At 41.4% G+C, this 13,661-nt stretch overlaps 1 protein-coding gene across 6 annotated transcripts; it reads right to left on the reverse strand.

Moving 5' to 3' along the window:
- Positions 1 to 99: 99 nt before the first annotated feature.
- LOC101918719 (caspase-10) lies at positions 100 to 13,560 on the reverse strand. Of its 6 annotated transcripts, XM_013305557.3 has the most exons (11): positions 11,615 to 13,171; positions 9,637 to 9,763; positions 8,952 to 9,291; positions 8,709 to 8,808; positions 8,007 to 8,142; positions 7,128 to 7,213; positions 5,869 to 5,905; positions 4,584 to 4,672; positions 3,041 to 3,152; positions 1,783 to 2,287; positions 100 to 1,254 (listed from the first exon to the last, which is right to left on the reverse strand). In XM_013305557.3, the coding sequence occupies exons 2-11, from the start codon at positions 9,701 to 9,703 to the stop codon at positions 1,092 to 1,094; spliced, it is 1,635 nt and encodes a 544-aa protein (XP_013161011.1). In that variant the 5' UTR covers positions 9,704 to 9,763; positions 11,615 to 13,171; the 3' UTR covers positions 100 to 1,091. The 6 variants fall into 6 exon arrangements, with proteins under 6 accessions (XP_013161011.1, XP_027633374.1, XP_027633373.1 ...); XM_027777573.2 differs by lacking the exons at positions 9,637 to 9,763; positions 11,615 to 13,171 and adding an exon at positions 13,249 to 13,560 and having other exon boundaries at positions 4,602 to 4,672; XM_027777572.2 differs by lacking the exons at positions 9,637 to 9,763; positions 11,615 to 13,171 and adding an exon at positions 13,249 to 13,560.
- Between the last annotated feature and the right edge of the window lie 101 nt (positions 13,561 to 13,661).

Genomic DNA, 13,661 nt, shown 5'->3' on the forward strand with positions numbered 1-13,661 from the left:
TAAAACCCCGGTGATTCATGTAGCCCGACAAGGTGCAGGGGCCAGTCAGAAACACAGATAAACCTTACACTAGCACATAATTTTTATCTCACCAAGCTCTTAAAAAGAGGTATGAATTTAATGCAGTCACAAACAGGAAGGACAGACAGACATAGTAAATGCTCATAAAAAACATGACATTATTTCAGTTAACTCACAAAATGCTCTGTTAGAAGCTTAATCAACAAGAAGCCTTGTTTCCCATATGGCTACCTATTGGGTCTTAAAGCAAGAAACAATAATCCAAAAATTTAATACTTAACAAAGTTAATCAATCTGATAAACCTATACAGATACACTGCTGAATGCCATATTTCATAGTGTGCAAATCTTCCATCATAACTTCTATTTCCGGAAGTGATGGGGAAATGACAGTTCACAAGGTTTCACAGAGGGAATACTATGCAGCATTTTGGCTTGACTCAGTTTTTGAAAGATCTCATTGTTCTGAACAAGGTTTATGTTAGCCACTAGACAGTCTCAGTGTGCACTGTGGAACAAATTACTAATGTCAATAGTTAACTGTTTCCCCATTAAGTTAAATGTAATTTAAATCAAAGATGGAATAAATCCTCTTCCACTCACTACTTAAGCTTCTCCCCTTTGTCCCCACCTTTGTCTTCCTCTATGAACATTGCTAGTGGATTAGGGGCAGGATTTAACAGTTTTAGCTTGCAAAATAAAACATGATGGGCCTAAAGCAGACCATTAACAATCCTGGTTTAGATATGGAAGGCTACATGTAACCCTTATGCTGTCAGAAAAACACTTCTGTATCTGCAGTCTGTGCAGGTACAAAACAGTTTTAAAACAATAAAAGCATTCTTCTCCCAACCCTGATAACTCAAAATATATAGACGATGTAAACAGCTGGCACATGGATTGTTTAATTCAGTCTTTTCCAGTTTCACAGTTTTGTTTGTCCAAGATATTTATGAGCCCTTGCCTTGAAGCTAGGTTCCTCAGGATTCTGGCTAACTGCTTTAAAACAGGTAGTGTGGTAAACTGCATTTAAATGAGATGTGCTGGTAAAAGGATGTATTTTAAAAACCTCAATGTTGCTGTGAAGGAGGAGGGTTTCTAGGTATCGGGAATATTAATTTTCTCCTTAAGGTATATGCCGGTTGGGGCATCTGCTTCTTTGTCCCCAAGCGGTCAACACGTCTGCCCACATCTTCATTAACTTCTGTAAGAATTGACAAAATATCTTCACCCCTGCAGCCAGAAGAAGAGCAAAAATACAAAAATTACTTATTAATGAGCAGATGGCACTCCATTTAACACTTCCCAGATAATCTAGAAGATACGGTATAAATATTCAAAACACAAAACCCACATCTTTTTCTCCAAATTTCTCTTTTGTTCTCATTTCAGTCACATTAAATACAAAAGACCTTTTTTTACTCTGTCTTGCTTGATTCAACCAGCAAAAAATAACGGAAAAGAGTATTTTTACCTCAATCCACTCAAGAAACAGATTGTTCTGCCTTAGAGAATACAGATAGGAGGTTCTGAGGTTTTTTTACAATAAACTTTGCATTGTCCAGATTATCTCTATGGTACTAGCAGTGTTAAGGTAAATTTATCAGTGGCAAGCAAACAAATCATCAGTTTAACGTTTTGGTTTTTTTGTCCACCTCAGAAGATGGTTAGGGTTCCTATGTGAATTTGCCTTTGGAAAAAAAGGAGGGGGCAAGTTCCTCCCGTTTTTTCATGGAAGAGCTAAGCAAAGTACTTACTTACCTTGGTACCAACAACTGTAGCTTGCTGCACAGGGCCTGAATATACCAAGCACCCTGCTGAATGTGCCGGAAAGAGACATATCCATCAATTGTGGCCATGCCTAGGAGGAAATCAGCCTCTTCGGGAATACTTTCAGAAGGAGAAACACTCTGTTGCATGGAAGACAAATCGGGAATTCTTGCATCAGCTTCAACATAGACAGGACACTGTATCTCCTTTCCCTGGCAAGCTTGGATAAAGAAGAGTTTGGGCTTTTCAGCCAGTTGTGGACATTGTTTAGCCGTGAAGTGGGACATGATCATGCGGATTGATACAAGTTCCTCATCTTTCCCGTAGATCGCTCCTGACTCTCCATGAGATAGAATACAACATATAAAACAGTCCCTGTCTTTGTGATCTTGCAAACGCTGCCAAGTTCGCATCAGATCTTTAATCTCCCAAGATGTCAGGTCAGTGTAAGTCCTCACGTCCAGACCAAGCCATGTGAATACTTGCTCCAGTTCCCCTGTAATTAAAATATAAAAGAAAAAAAATGATGCAGTAGAAAAACATTTCATGAAGTCACCATGCAAGCTAATCTGAAAGACCTCACAGCCTGACACTTCTGCAGATTCATCCTCATACTAGTATCAACTAAAGGTTAACTGGAATAAAAAAAGGTAGCATCAGCTCAAACATAGGAGTTCCTCAGTTTTTGTAGACAAGTTTCAGAAAATACAGTGACATTTCACAATGTATGATGACACACAGAGTGAGCTCACAAATGACACCTGAAAACTCGCGGAATCCTCCCCACCCCAAGTTTCAGATTAGATCTTTCAAAACCTTCCTCATATTATTATTTTCCAGTTGCAGTTTTGACGATTAGAGTTTCACACACGAGATAAAGAGAATGAACAGAATAAAACAAGAAGTATGCACAGAGTTGCTTGGTTATGGAATTTTGCATTATATCATGTAGAATGATGGTTTACTTTTTGTTCTTCATTATAGCTATATAGATAAAGGCTTAGTAAAGAGATTCTTAAAAGGATCCAAGAGTGATCCAACTGCATCAGAAACTCAGTGGTTACTCATCCTTTAATCCTTCCTCCCCTAGGAGACACAAATAACATAATATAACACATCCCAAACATTTTACTCTTTAAGAGTATTAACTACCTAAAATATGCACAATATATAGAGCAATACTAGACAATCAACTCACATGGGTAAACAGAGAGACTAATCCTTCAAAAAACTGACTTCAGTAACTTACCAGCATCTTTGCAAGAACCCTTCCTCTCCTGAAGAGACCTATCAAAGTTAACATTATTAATAATAAGACAAAATCCTCTGTGTGGTCCATCCATTTTGTAGCTTTTCATCTTCTGTAGAAAGGAGAGGAAAAAAGATTACAGCCTCAATGAATTTATTCAACTTACTTGGATTTCCTTAACATGTCTCAAAATTGGCATCAAAAAATTAGAGGTACCTAAGACTGTGAGTGACTTTTGGAAAGCTGGAACTCAATGGTTGCCTCCCTGTGTGAAAAGACATGGATGAAGCCTCAAGCACACTGTCACCATACTATCATACTGCAGAGGACAGGTTTAGCAGCTGGGTTGGTCATCTGTATGCAAAAGGAAGGACTCAGCAGCCAAACTGCACAATCTGAACTGGTGATAGGGACAGAAGTCCCCAGCTGTTTCCAATGTCACAACAATATTTTAACTTCAGATGGCAGAGGGTTGACAATGAAACTACAGGATGCTAGACATCTGAGTTGTTTTTTTTTCAAGAGTGCTGATGAATACCTGGAGCAGGTGGTTCACAGTGATCCACTGGAAAGTAATGCAAGCAGAACAGAGATCTCAGAAGTGTGTAAACCTGCCCGCACTACCAGTTTTGCTAAGACTTAAAAGTTACCTCCCACTGTTAGGAAAGAACGTTTTAAAAACTGAAAAGTCACCAAAATTTCAAGTACCATCTCTTCAAGTCCAACCTTGGGTTGAAATCAAAAACTCCCACCACTCCAGTTCCTTTCTGCTCACTAGAGAAAAGCAACAAACACCTGCTTTTGTGCATTTTAGGAGAACAAACCGAAGGCAGCACTCCAAGCCCCTTCAACAGCAGTAAGAAGTATTTCTGATACACCAGCCTGAACATCAGGTGATACCAAGATATATTACAGCACAGAACATCAAGAAGTTAAATAGTTATAAACAAATGCAGGAAATTGCTCCCTCAATATCCATGCTCATCAGAAGGAAACAGCCAGAGGGAGAACCCAGTGGTTACACTGCTGCACAAGGTTAAAAAGTGCACATAAAGCTTCTAAGAAGGGAACTCACAAAATGGATCTTTTCTCCTGTACCAAGACCTCTGGTTTATTGAGAAAGATTGTTACATGCCTGCAACAGCTTACTCAAAAACTCTTGCCACCTTTTATCCTCACGAGGTCTTTGCATGCTACCCCTGATCAAATTTCAAGATGGCCTGAACCTTTTTCTAAGCCAGATCCAGAGAGAACTGTGAAACTGTTTGTGTCTTGCACATTCTGCTGCCGTCTCGAAAATACATAACTTAAGAGAATGCCAAACAGTTTGCCTGTATCAGGAAGATAAGAAGATACAATGATGTGTGGATAACATCAAGGGTTAAAATGTTCTCTGAAAAGCTCCAGTTGATCAGACAACTCAAAAAACTTTATGAGACGCGCAGGCATCTCACATGTCCTTGTATGATAAATGTCATTACAGGGATGAAGACCCCACACACCCAGGTATTCAACAAGAAGGATTTAAGAGATTGTCCCAAACCTTGGATTCATTTTCTACATTGCTGAATTCTTCTGGCAGCTCCAGGTTTATTTCAGAGAAGCCTTGTGTAAGATTAGTTGCTTTGTTATCTAGAAAAAAAACCCAAGCATAGATATTTATGACGAGAAATCTAGTACTGGAGGACGTAACGAAAAGGAGCTTAACTTCAATGCAGCACTTTTTGTATTTTAAATCCTGTTTTCATTAAAAGGAGTAATTACTCCATATGAGATAGCATCATCATAGTCAAAGGATCTATTTTGAACATGTCTCCAGTTATTTTTATTATACATATTTTCATGAAAAAGGCAAGGCTTTTATTTGTATTGGTATTGTGGAACAAAGATATCCATGGTACAAGATTAGGTTCTACCTGAAACGTTCAAATGATTTTTTCATTTGGAAATCTGCTTAGAAATAAACTGTATTACAAGGATTTCCAATGTTACTACTGAAGCTCCCATTAAAGATTTTTTTGTTTTGTTTTGTTCCTGAGTCACTGAAAACTCTCAGACAAACTTTCAGAGCAAGGCTGCACCAACAGAGCTTAGAAGAGGAAGAGAGCTGACAGATGTTGTACTGCTGTACTTTGCAACTGGTCTATTTGAGAGAGTCATACAAGGTGGATGCAAACTAACCACTGTTATTTTTACAGAATCTTTTCAGAGATGTAACTCTGAAAACAGATCCAAAATGTAACTTTATTTATTGCTGCTTTATTTACTTCTCCTTCTGAATGCCCTAAAATGCTTGTCTCCTTTTGTACGAATCATACACTATTTAAAGCATTCAAAACATCCATCTCTACCATGCAACACTCCCTGGCTCTTCAACATCACGATCTATACAGCAAAAGAAGTCAGAGGTAAAATCCTGCACCCCAAAAATTAAACCCATCAGTTTTATAAACAGTCATGGTGTCTCATTCTCTTGTCCTCCCAGGGATATTTAAACAGAAAACTTGTTTTTCTTTTTCAGGAAAGAAATAACCTCTTTGCTTCTAATAGGACCAGCCCTTACTTCACTTCCCAGAAAGCACATTGAGTAGTTGCTAGTAAATGCCCGACAAAGTACACATGATTTACCAGTTTTCTCTTGCCTCTTTTATGTAAGAGCAAAAATCCTTCAAATCTATTTGTGCAGAAAGCAAAAGACCCTTCCAAGAAGACAACAAGGTAAGTCCATTGCATTAAACCAAATGGTAGAAATTTTCTAGAGAAAGTAAAGGAATGCAACATTAAACATAAAGGTAATAATAACCAAACACATTATCAGAAATTCTTACCATTGATATTAGAACTGACTGATTTGATCGAGGTCTCCTATTTTTTGAGGAGGAGGAACACCATGTTAAATATCACTATTATATAAAATGAGTTTTCATAGTTATTTTTAGCAATATAGCCTTAATACAAAGCTCTTTAAGTAGTGTGTAGGAAAAATACTGAATTCCTAAGAGCAGCAAAGCATTTAATAGTGAAACTACAAAGGAATTCCTCACTTAGAGCAAATCTTACAGAGCTGGAAACAACTCTATTTTCTCTCAAGGATAAAGGGAAACAGCACAGAATTTTCTTACACTTCCAAATGATCCTATCACTATAGGGGTAGGCAGTCACTACAAAGAAAATAAAGGTCTCAACACAGTCCCGTATCAATCCTCTTGGTTAGCCAATTATTTGAGCATGAATCATTGTAACTAAGTGATTCTAGTCCTGCCTAAGAGGTATCTTCTAGCAGTAAGTGTCAATGGTTTATTACAGAGCATGGAAAATGTTTATAACCTCTCATAATTTTAAAGAGAAAATCAAACATAATCATCAGGGTTATGGAAACAGTCTCTAAGTCTTTTTCTAAAATTCTTTTAAATATGTTTGCTTAATAAAACTACATTAATTTTCTTACTGCACCAAGTGCCAATGCATGACGGCTTCCCCAAACCCTCTGGACACATATAGCAAAAATAGCTCAAAGCAGCAGTAATGCAAACCCTTCTGATACTAAATAGCTCATTTTCCTAAGCTCTTGTCTACTAGAGCTTCACTTAAGGGAAGTATCCTTAGAAAGGTCACTGGTTTTCCTCATTCAGAACTGGGTTAAGACTCCCTACCTTCCTCCCCTCTTCCTCAAAAAGGAAATCCATTACAGCCCTGGTAAGTTTCCCAATCTGATTCATCATGCAGCTGCAGGAGTTTAACTGATCAAGGACTAGTACGGTACGTTGAGCAAATCGGACACCTCCTTTAGCAGCAGCAGTTTGAACTGATCATCAAAGTATAGCGTTAGCCTTCAGAGGTGATTTAGTGTTGATCAGACTGAACAGATCAGCAGTGACTGATCCATTCTCTAGAAGACACCTGTCTAGCTTTTTTGCTCATCTCTCTTCCTAACATGATTTTTTTCCCCACAGTTGCACATGACCAATAGTAATACTTTTAATAAACCACTGTTTAATACTATATGCAGCTCTATTCCTTACATGCTGAACAAATACAACCCCCCAGACCACTAAAACCCAAGCTGGCAGTATGTACTCCAGTGTACCTGTGGGGAAGTGAATACTCTGATGTCTCCAGTGTGAAACAGTGAAGATTCCTTGACTGGCAGAGTGTTCTGCTGAGGCAGAGGCACTAAGAGCAGAAAGAGACAAAATGAGAAGCCAAGTGCCTTTTAGTTAAGCCAGTATCAATCTGCACATTAGGCAAATGTGGATCTATACCTACTGAAAGATGTATTAAAACAGAAAGCAACTTCGAAACACACTCAAAAAGCATGGGGGAATGGAACTCACGAAACACTGAGTGCCCTTGCACCTACTGGGGAGATGTAGCTTTTTACTTCCCAGAGTCTGTTTCCCAGTGCTTAAATAAATGGAAATAGAACTGTTTTCCCCCAGTATGCTTATAGTCACCCCATAGGGCGTTAGATGAAGGGAAATTACAAACTGCATTATAACCCTTGATTACGTGAATCACACATTTAGTAATAAAACATACCATGTATTGGGGACACATGCAGAGTTTGCCTCTCCAGTTTTTTAGCAGGCAACTGCCTTGTCATACTGTACATTCATACACCACAAAGTGCCTTTTACAGGACAGTCATCATCATCTCAATACTACTCATGGGGAAATGGAGAAGTGCAACATAACTATAAATAGATTTTCAGTTTCCCACCCTGTTCTGTATGTGCTGGACTGCTCTTTGTGGCCTCAGGTATGCCAGCATGTCCCTACTGGAATTCAGCTCGGAAGTAATGCAAGGTAGGGACTGTTAATGCCAAATTTGTGTGTGAAGATGAGTGATACCACTCCAGCTCCTGTTCCAGCAATGCACACACGGAAACCTGAGGCAGTGTTACCCAGACCCTTCTAGTGCTTCTTGCATTTCAGTGAACCTACTCCCTGACTCTGAATTTCTCACCTTTTGTCCTTTTGTAGCAGTTTACTGTTTCCAGGAGATCAGGTGAAACATTCATACAGACCTCCTCCAGCATCTGTACATTGTTTTCAGTTAAAAGGCCCTGTTTTTCCAATAAAATCAGCAAATCCAGAGCAGACTGGCAGCCAAAAGGAGAGGGTAAAATACAGTTATTTTTCATTGGAACTGAAAACCTGTCTCAGGCCTGTCTGTCTCAAACAATCATGTCATTATATGCTTTGCTTCCTCCCAACAAGATTCAAACAGTCAATTTCACATCACTGTGGGAGGTGGAAATGTGGCTCCATGGAAAGCTCCATGTTTGCGTTATAATTTGGTAGGGTCTTGTTTAATTAAACAGATTCACCCAAACCATATTAATGGCTTTAGGCCTTGAGAAGGCTTTATTGCTGTAAAATGGAACCAATGACATATATGGACGTGAATCTCCTTTACACACAGCTCAAGCAGGGAAAGATTTTATTTGTCACCCTTTTATGACCTAATGCAAGACCGTGGACTGTCAGCGATTGACCTTGGCACAAAGCACCAAATTCCACACTTATCTGTCAACAGCTTCCTCCTTGCTCGTCTTATAAATACTGACTAGTCTAGTTGCAATTATGCCCTATTCTGCCAAATACTTTTCCCACTTTCCCTCCTGTTTCCCCTCCCATATACATATTTGGCTCTCTCCTCACATACATAAATTATCCGTCGCTTTGGAAGACAGTTTTGCAGTAGGAATATGATGTGCTTCAACATCTCATTGGTAATGTTCTCTGACAATTCATACAGCATCTGCCTGTAACAGAGATACAGCGAGATAAAAGCAGAACAGAAGATCATGTACAAACTAAAAGCAATTTGAGAATTTAAAAATGGAAAGGGAAACAGTATGGCATAGATGGCAGTAATGGAAAGAACAGAACCACACTGCAAGCTTACCTGTACGGAGACACTCTTCCCTTCTCATGCAGACATTCTTGCACTTTCTCTTTGGTATAACCAAGTTTCTTGAGCAAGGAGTGACATTTAATTCTGTATAAGAGTTCAGCTAGCAGGAAAGTATCTTCCTTATTCAGATATTCTTCAGCCATGAGAAGCTGAAAGATGTCCACTGCTGACTTCACACTTTCTAGTTTTTTGAAGGGAAGCAAATCAGTACAGAGAAATTTTAAAGCTGCTACATCTTCAGCCACCAGATTTTCATCAATGAACAGAAGCTGCTGACGGAACTTCAAGCTGACAACTTCCTCCATGTTGCTGGAACCAACAGTCTCTCTGCCTGAAAGCAGAAAGCAAATGCTAGTAACACTTGAATCTTCAATACAACAATCTTTGTAATAAGATTACACCCAACAGATATTTGGAAGCCCTGAATTCTCTGCAAAGAGGAGTTTCCTTTTAAATAAATTCAAAACTTACTTCCTTCTCCAAACACAAGACTACAACAAAGCCCAGATTTGGCAGAAGCTCTGAACAACCCAGTCTAAATTTGAAGTTAGCCCTGTCTGAGCAGAAAATGGGGCTAGATGACCTCAAGAGGTCCCTAAGTTCTTCTGTGTCTTTCAAACATTCAGATCTTTTCTTCTCTCCATTGTAGGTGGGACGAGTCCCTGCAGTAACTTACCACAACTTTCAGTGGAGAGAGCACAGTGGTTCACACATATCCCTTGATTTGCAGTCCAAGGGCTCATTCTTCTCTGGCTGTAGCAAGGTGGTGTTCCTTTGTCACAAGCCTCACAACGAAGCTGAAGCTGTGGAATACCCATCCACTCCCAGTCATATCTTGCTACCAGACTATGTTTCATATTTGGCATAGGAAAAACCTAAAGCCTCCCTTGTAAGTAAATGTCAACTAAAACGTAATAGCGCTCAGCCTAAATAGGGTCTGCACAAGCAACTCAGTCTTAACTGAAGTTTAATGGAGACTGATCACCCTTCCACTACATAAACTTCCGCATAGCCTAGGCAGTTCTTTTCTGCCTGTGGAAGGTTATATAGGTAAAAAGGTGCTTCAGTGCCTTCTGCCCAAATGGGCAGGTAGGTCTTTAATCTTTTGTTTAGAGCAGCTGGAAGCAGCAAAGCTTTCTACATGAGAGAGCACAGGGGAAAATCAGGGGAGTAGGGACAGAACCTCCAAACCTGAAGCCTTTGAAGCATCTGGGAGCACAGCTCAGCAGATAAACCACAGAGGATATCACAGCACATGGCGGCACAGAGAAGAGACTGTTGCGTTTTTGTGTTCAGGGGCAGACAGAAAATATAATCCCCAAATCCAGATGCCCACTTAGGAAACGAGGTTTGACAGAACTCAGGAATCCTGAATTGTGTCCTGTCCCCAGGTCACAAGTCAGAGCCTTTGCAAAAACAAAAAAAGTCAGATTGCTTTTTCCTGTATTCAAACTTACTCTCCCATAGCTTAGTAATCGTTCTTCACATTCCTTCTCATACTAAATCCCACGTGCCATGACATCCTCTTCATGTGAGCTGCTATCAAAAAGCTTCAGACCTCAGCCTGTCAGCTACACAGAAATTATATCACTTCACAGTAAATCAGACTTTAAATTCATTTAGCTAAAAGCTACTTTAAAGCCCTATCAAGATGCTTTGATCAACTAAATTTAGCAGAATAACTTAGGTTAAACTGACCCTGTCTAAACTAACAAGCTTATGTAATCCAGGTTCAAACTGAAATTATGACAATCCAGCACTTAGAGCTGATTTCAACTAAATGAATTTAAAAATAATTGCTTTAGGAGATTTAGGGGCAATCTGTGTGTACACCAGGTGTACATAGTCATTTCATCAGCAAATCAAACTGAAGCAAGATCTGGCACAAATTCCTTCATCTGCCTCTCAAATAGTTCTCAAGACTGTGTTGCTGCCACTCTTGGAAAACTTTGTTCACTCCAAATATTTCCAGCTTGAGTTCGAAAAGCCTTCAAGGCCTCTCAACACGTGCTGCGTTTGCCAGGTACCCGTACCTCCTCCTCCTTCCCCCCCGCCGCCCAGCACCACCAAGCAGGGGAATCCTGCCCACCCGCAGCCCCTTACTGCGGCAGCGTCTTTATATCCCTCTACCACTTCATAGGCCACTTATAAAACAGCGTGGCAAAAAACCAGCGTCCTAATGCAAAGAAGGAAAAGGGGCGGACGATCCCCATCCCAGTAAAACCAGATGATGCCGAACACCCGGCAGAAACACAGGCGGGGCGCAGGACACAGCCGCGGCCCGAGCCCGCCGCGGTTCACGGGCACGCACCGCTAGAGCCGGCAGGACGCTAGCGGGCAGAACAGCGATGGATCAACGTCTCTCATTTATATTTTGCGATATACCCTTACAGAAGGAAAATCTCATGAAATACGCAAATAAGATTATCAAATTACTATTTCCTCCTGAAAAGTTTTATTGACCAGGGCACTACTAGGCCGAAATATTTAAGAACAATGGAGAAACACGGAGCACAAAGGAATGCCCAGGCACAGCCCGCAGCCCCGCGGGCAAGGGGAGCCCCGCGGTACCGGGAGGAGCGGGGTTTAGGCTCCGAGCTCCGGCGCCGCAGCCCTCCTTTGTGCCCTCCCCGGTCCAGGCCCCCCCTTCTTACCTCTCACACGGCTTCCCGCCCCGCGCCCTCTCCCGGCAGCTGCTCCGCGGGCGGCGCTCAGCGCTTCCCGCTGTTTCCCGCCCAGCCGCGAGCCCAAGCGCTGTGTCACGGCGCCGGGCCCCCCCGTAGGGCGGTGCGCCGCCAGCCCGAGGCCTGCGGGACGGAGGCGGCACCCCCGGCCCCGGCAAGCGGCAGAACGTCGGTTTGTGGGCGCGTCCGCGGAACGCGCCGCCTCTGCCAGCAGGCGGGCTCCGGCGGAGCGCGGCGGTGCCCCCCGGAGGGAGGCTGGGCCCCGCGGAGCTGAAAGGGGCCATCAGACATACAGTACGCTCCATCTGCAGCTGTTAGCACCGCGACTTCCTCTTGAACCTACCACCTTCTGGATAACGAGCGGGCAACCACAGTAATACACACGTATGTAACAGCACAAAGTAAACTAGACTGATGTGACAGAGCCATCAGCAACAAAGCCTGGGGCAAAACACCACAGAATCTCCTTCCTCACTGGTACACCTGAGCTGCTGAAAGCCGTAATTTATATTCTGCCAATTCTCCTTTCCCTCTTCCATATATATACAGCATGTACTGAAGTACAAGAATTTTTTATTTCTGTTATCAGAAGGCAAAACTGAAATTCAGTACCAGGAGCAGTGTGTTTCACAGCCTTGTTCCAACCACAGTCAGTTGAGAAGCAGAGGAGGAGTGGCTTGTTTTATCTTGTTCAACAGCTGCTTCTGAAAACAGGCATTTTGGCAGTCCATGACCATGAAATTTCACCAGCATGTCTCTTTCATGTTACTGTGCTGACACCCTAAACTCATGGATCCAGAATGAACTCTTTTCCTCCTCTTCTGGCTACTGAATGGAAGTCTGGTATCATTCAACCCTTCTATCTGCAACACATGTACAACTTGATGCAACCCATGCCCTGCATCCAGTCACTTTCCAGATTCAAATTTTAGGTGCACAGGACAGCAAGCGCAGACAGTCCCTACCATGTGTACAGAGGGACACAAAAAGCTATGGCAGAAGTGACAGACAACTGGCATCACAAAATTCCTGCATGTTAAATACTGACTTCAGTGCTACTTCTTACTGTGCAGTGAGCACAGGGAATCAGTCTACCCACACACCATTCTTCAAAGAGGTGTCAAGGCAACAAATACTGCTTGGATGATTACAGAGTGACTTCTGCTATGGTTTAGAATCTACTGAGGGTCAAGACATGAGTGCAGAAAATTGGTATCTGACATCCATGAATGCTGCATGTCCCCTCCACTCACTGGTCATTAGAAGGCTCTGATCACTCCTGAGCCAAGCAGCAAGATACTAAGAGACTTCCTTCCTTTTTCACTGCAAGGGTAATTTACAGAAACCGCAACAATTTTCAAAACAGCATTTCTTCATCATTTAAGGAAGGGGACATGGATTTTACTCACTGTGTCAAGCACTACGGTGAAGAACCTCCAAACCAAAACCTACATTGTCACAAAACTATCACAAACAGAATATATTCTATTGCTAATATTTTAAGTACATAGTTGTATTTAGCATCACGCAAAACCCCCCAAAACAATAAACCCACGAAACCCCACCACATTGTTAAACCCTGTAAGAATAACCACTACTCTTACTTCCTTTCTCCCTTTTTTCCTGTTTTCTTCTTTCTGCTTCCAGTAATGATGCTGTATTTTTCCTCCAGATCTTCTTTTCCCTACTTGTTCTTCTCTTTGTTCTCCCTACCATTCTCCTTCTTGTTCCTCCTTGAAATTTCCATATTTCTTTCCCTTATCTCTCTGCCCCCTCTTGGTTCCATTCTGCCTGCTTTTGGTTGTCTATAAGGCGGAAGTGCTCATCACATGCAAAAGCTAGTAAGGGAAATGGGAAAAAGTGAAGTTAATTTGTGAAAAAAATCACATTTATTAACATCACATAGATATATATGATAACTAAGAATTGCATCTTATTTCTACAACCACAGAAAACATATTTGTTTCACCATTTGCTTCATTTACCAGCCACTACAGGAAGTAACTTCTAATAGAGA

Source organism: Falco peregrinus, chromosome 8 (assembly GCF_023634155.1).
Source record: "Falco peregrinus isolate bFalPer1 chromosome 8, bFalPer1.pri, whole genome shotgun sequence".
Lineage (NCBI taxonomy): Eukaryota > Metazoa > Chordata > Aves > Falconiformes > Falconidae > Falco > Falco peregrinus.

What these genes read in the sequence shown, in the direction of transcription:
- LOC101918719 (XM_027777572.2), bottom strand. Translation starts at nt 13,360, where the DNA reads ATGGTAGGGAGAACAAAGAGAAGAACAAGTAGGGAAAAGAAGATCTGG. An exon ending in GGAAAAAAGGGAGAAAGGAA is followed by an intron (nt 9,292 to 13,248) that starts GTAAGAGTAGTG and finishes TTCTGCTTTCAG; the next exon opens with GCAGAGAGACTGTTGGTTCC. An exon ending in CTGCTACAAAAGGACAAAAG is followed by an intron (nt 7,214 to 8,006) that starts GTGAGAAATTCA and finishes TTCTGCTCTTAG; the next exon opens with TGCCTCTGCCTCAGCAGAAC.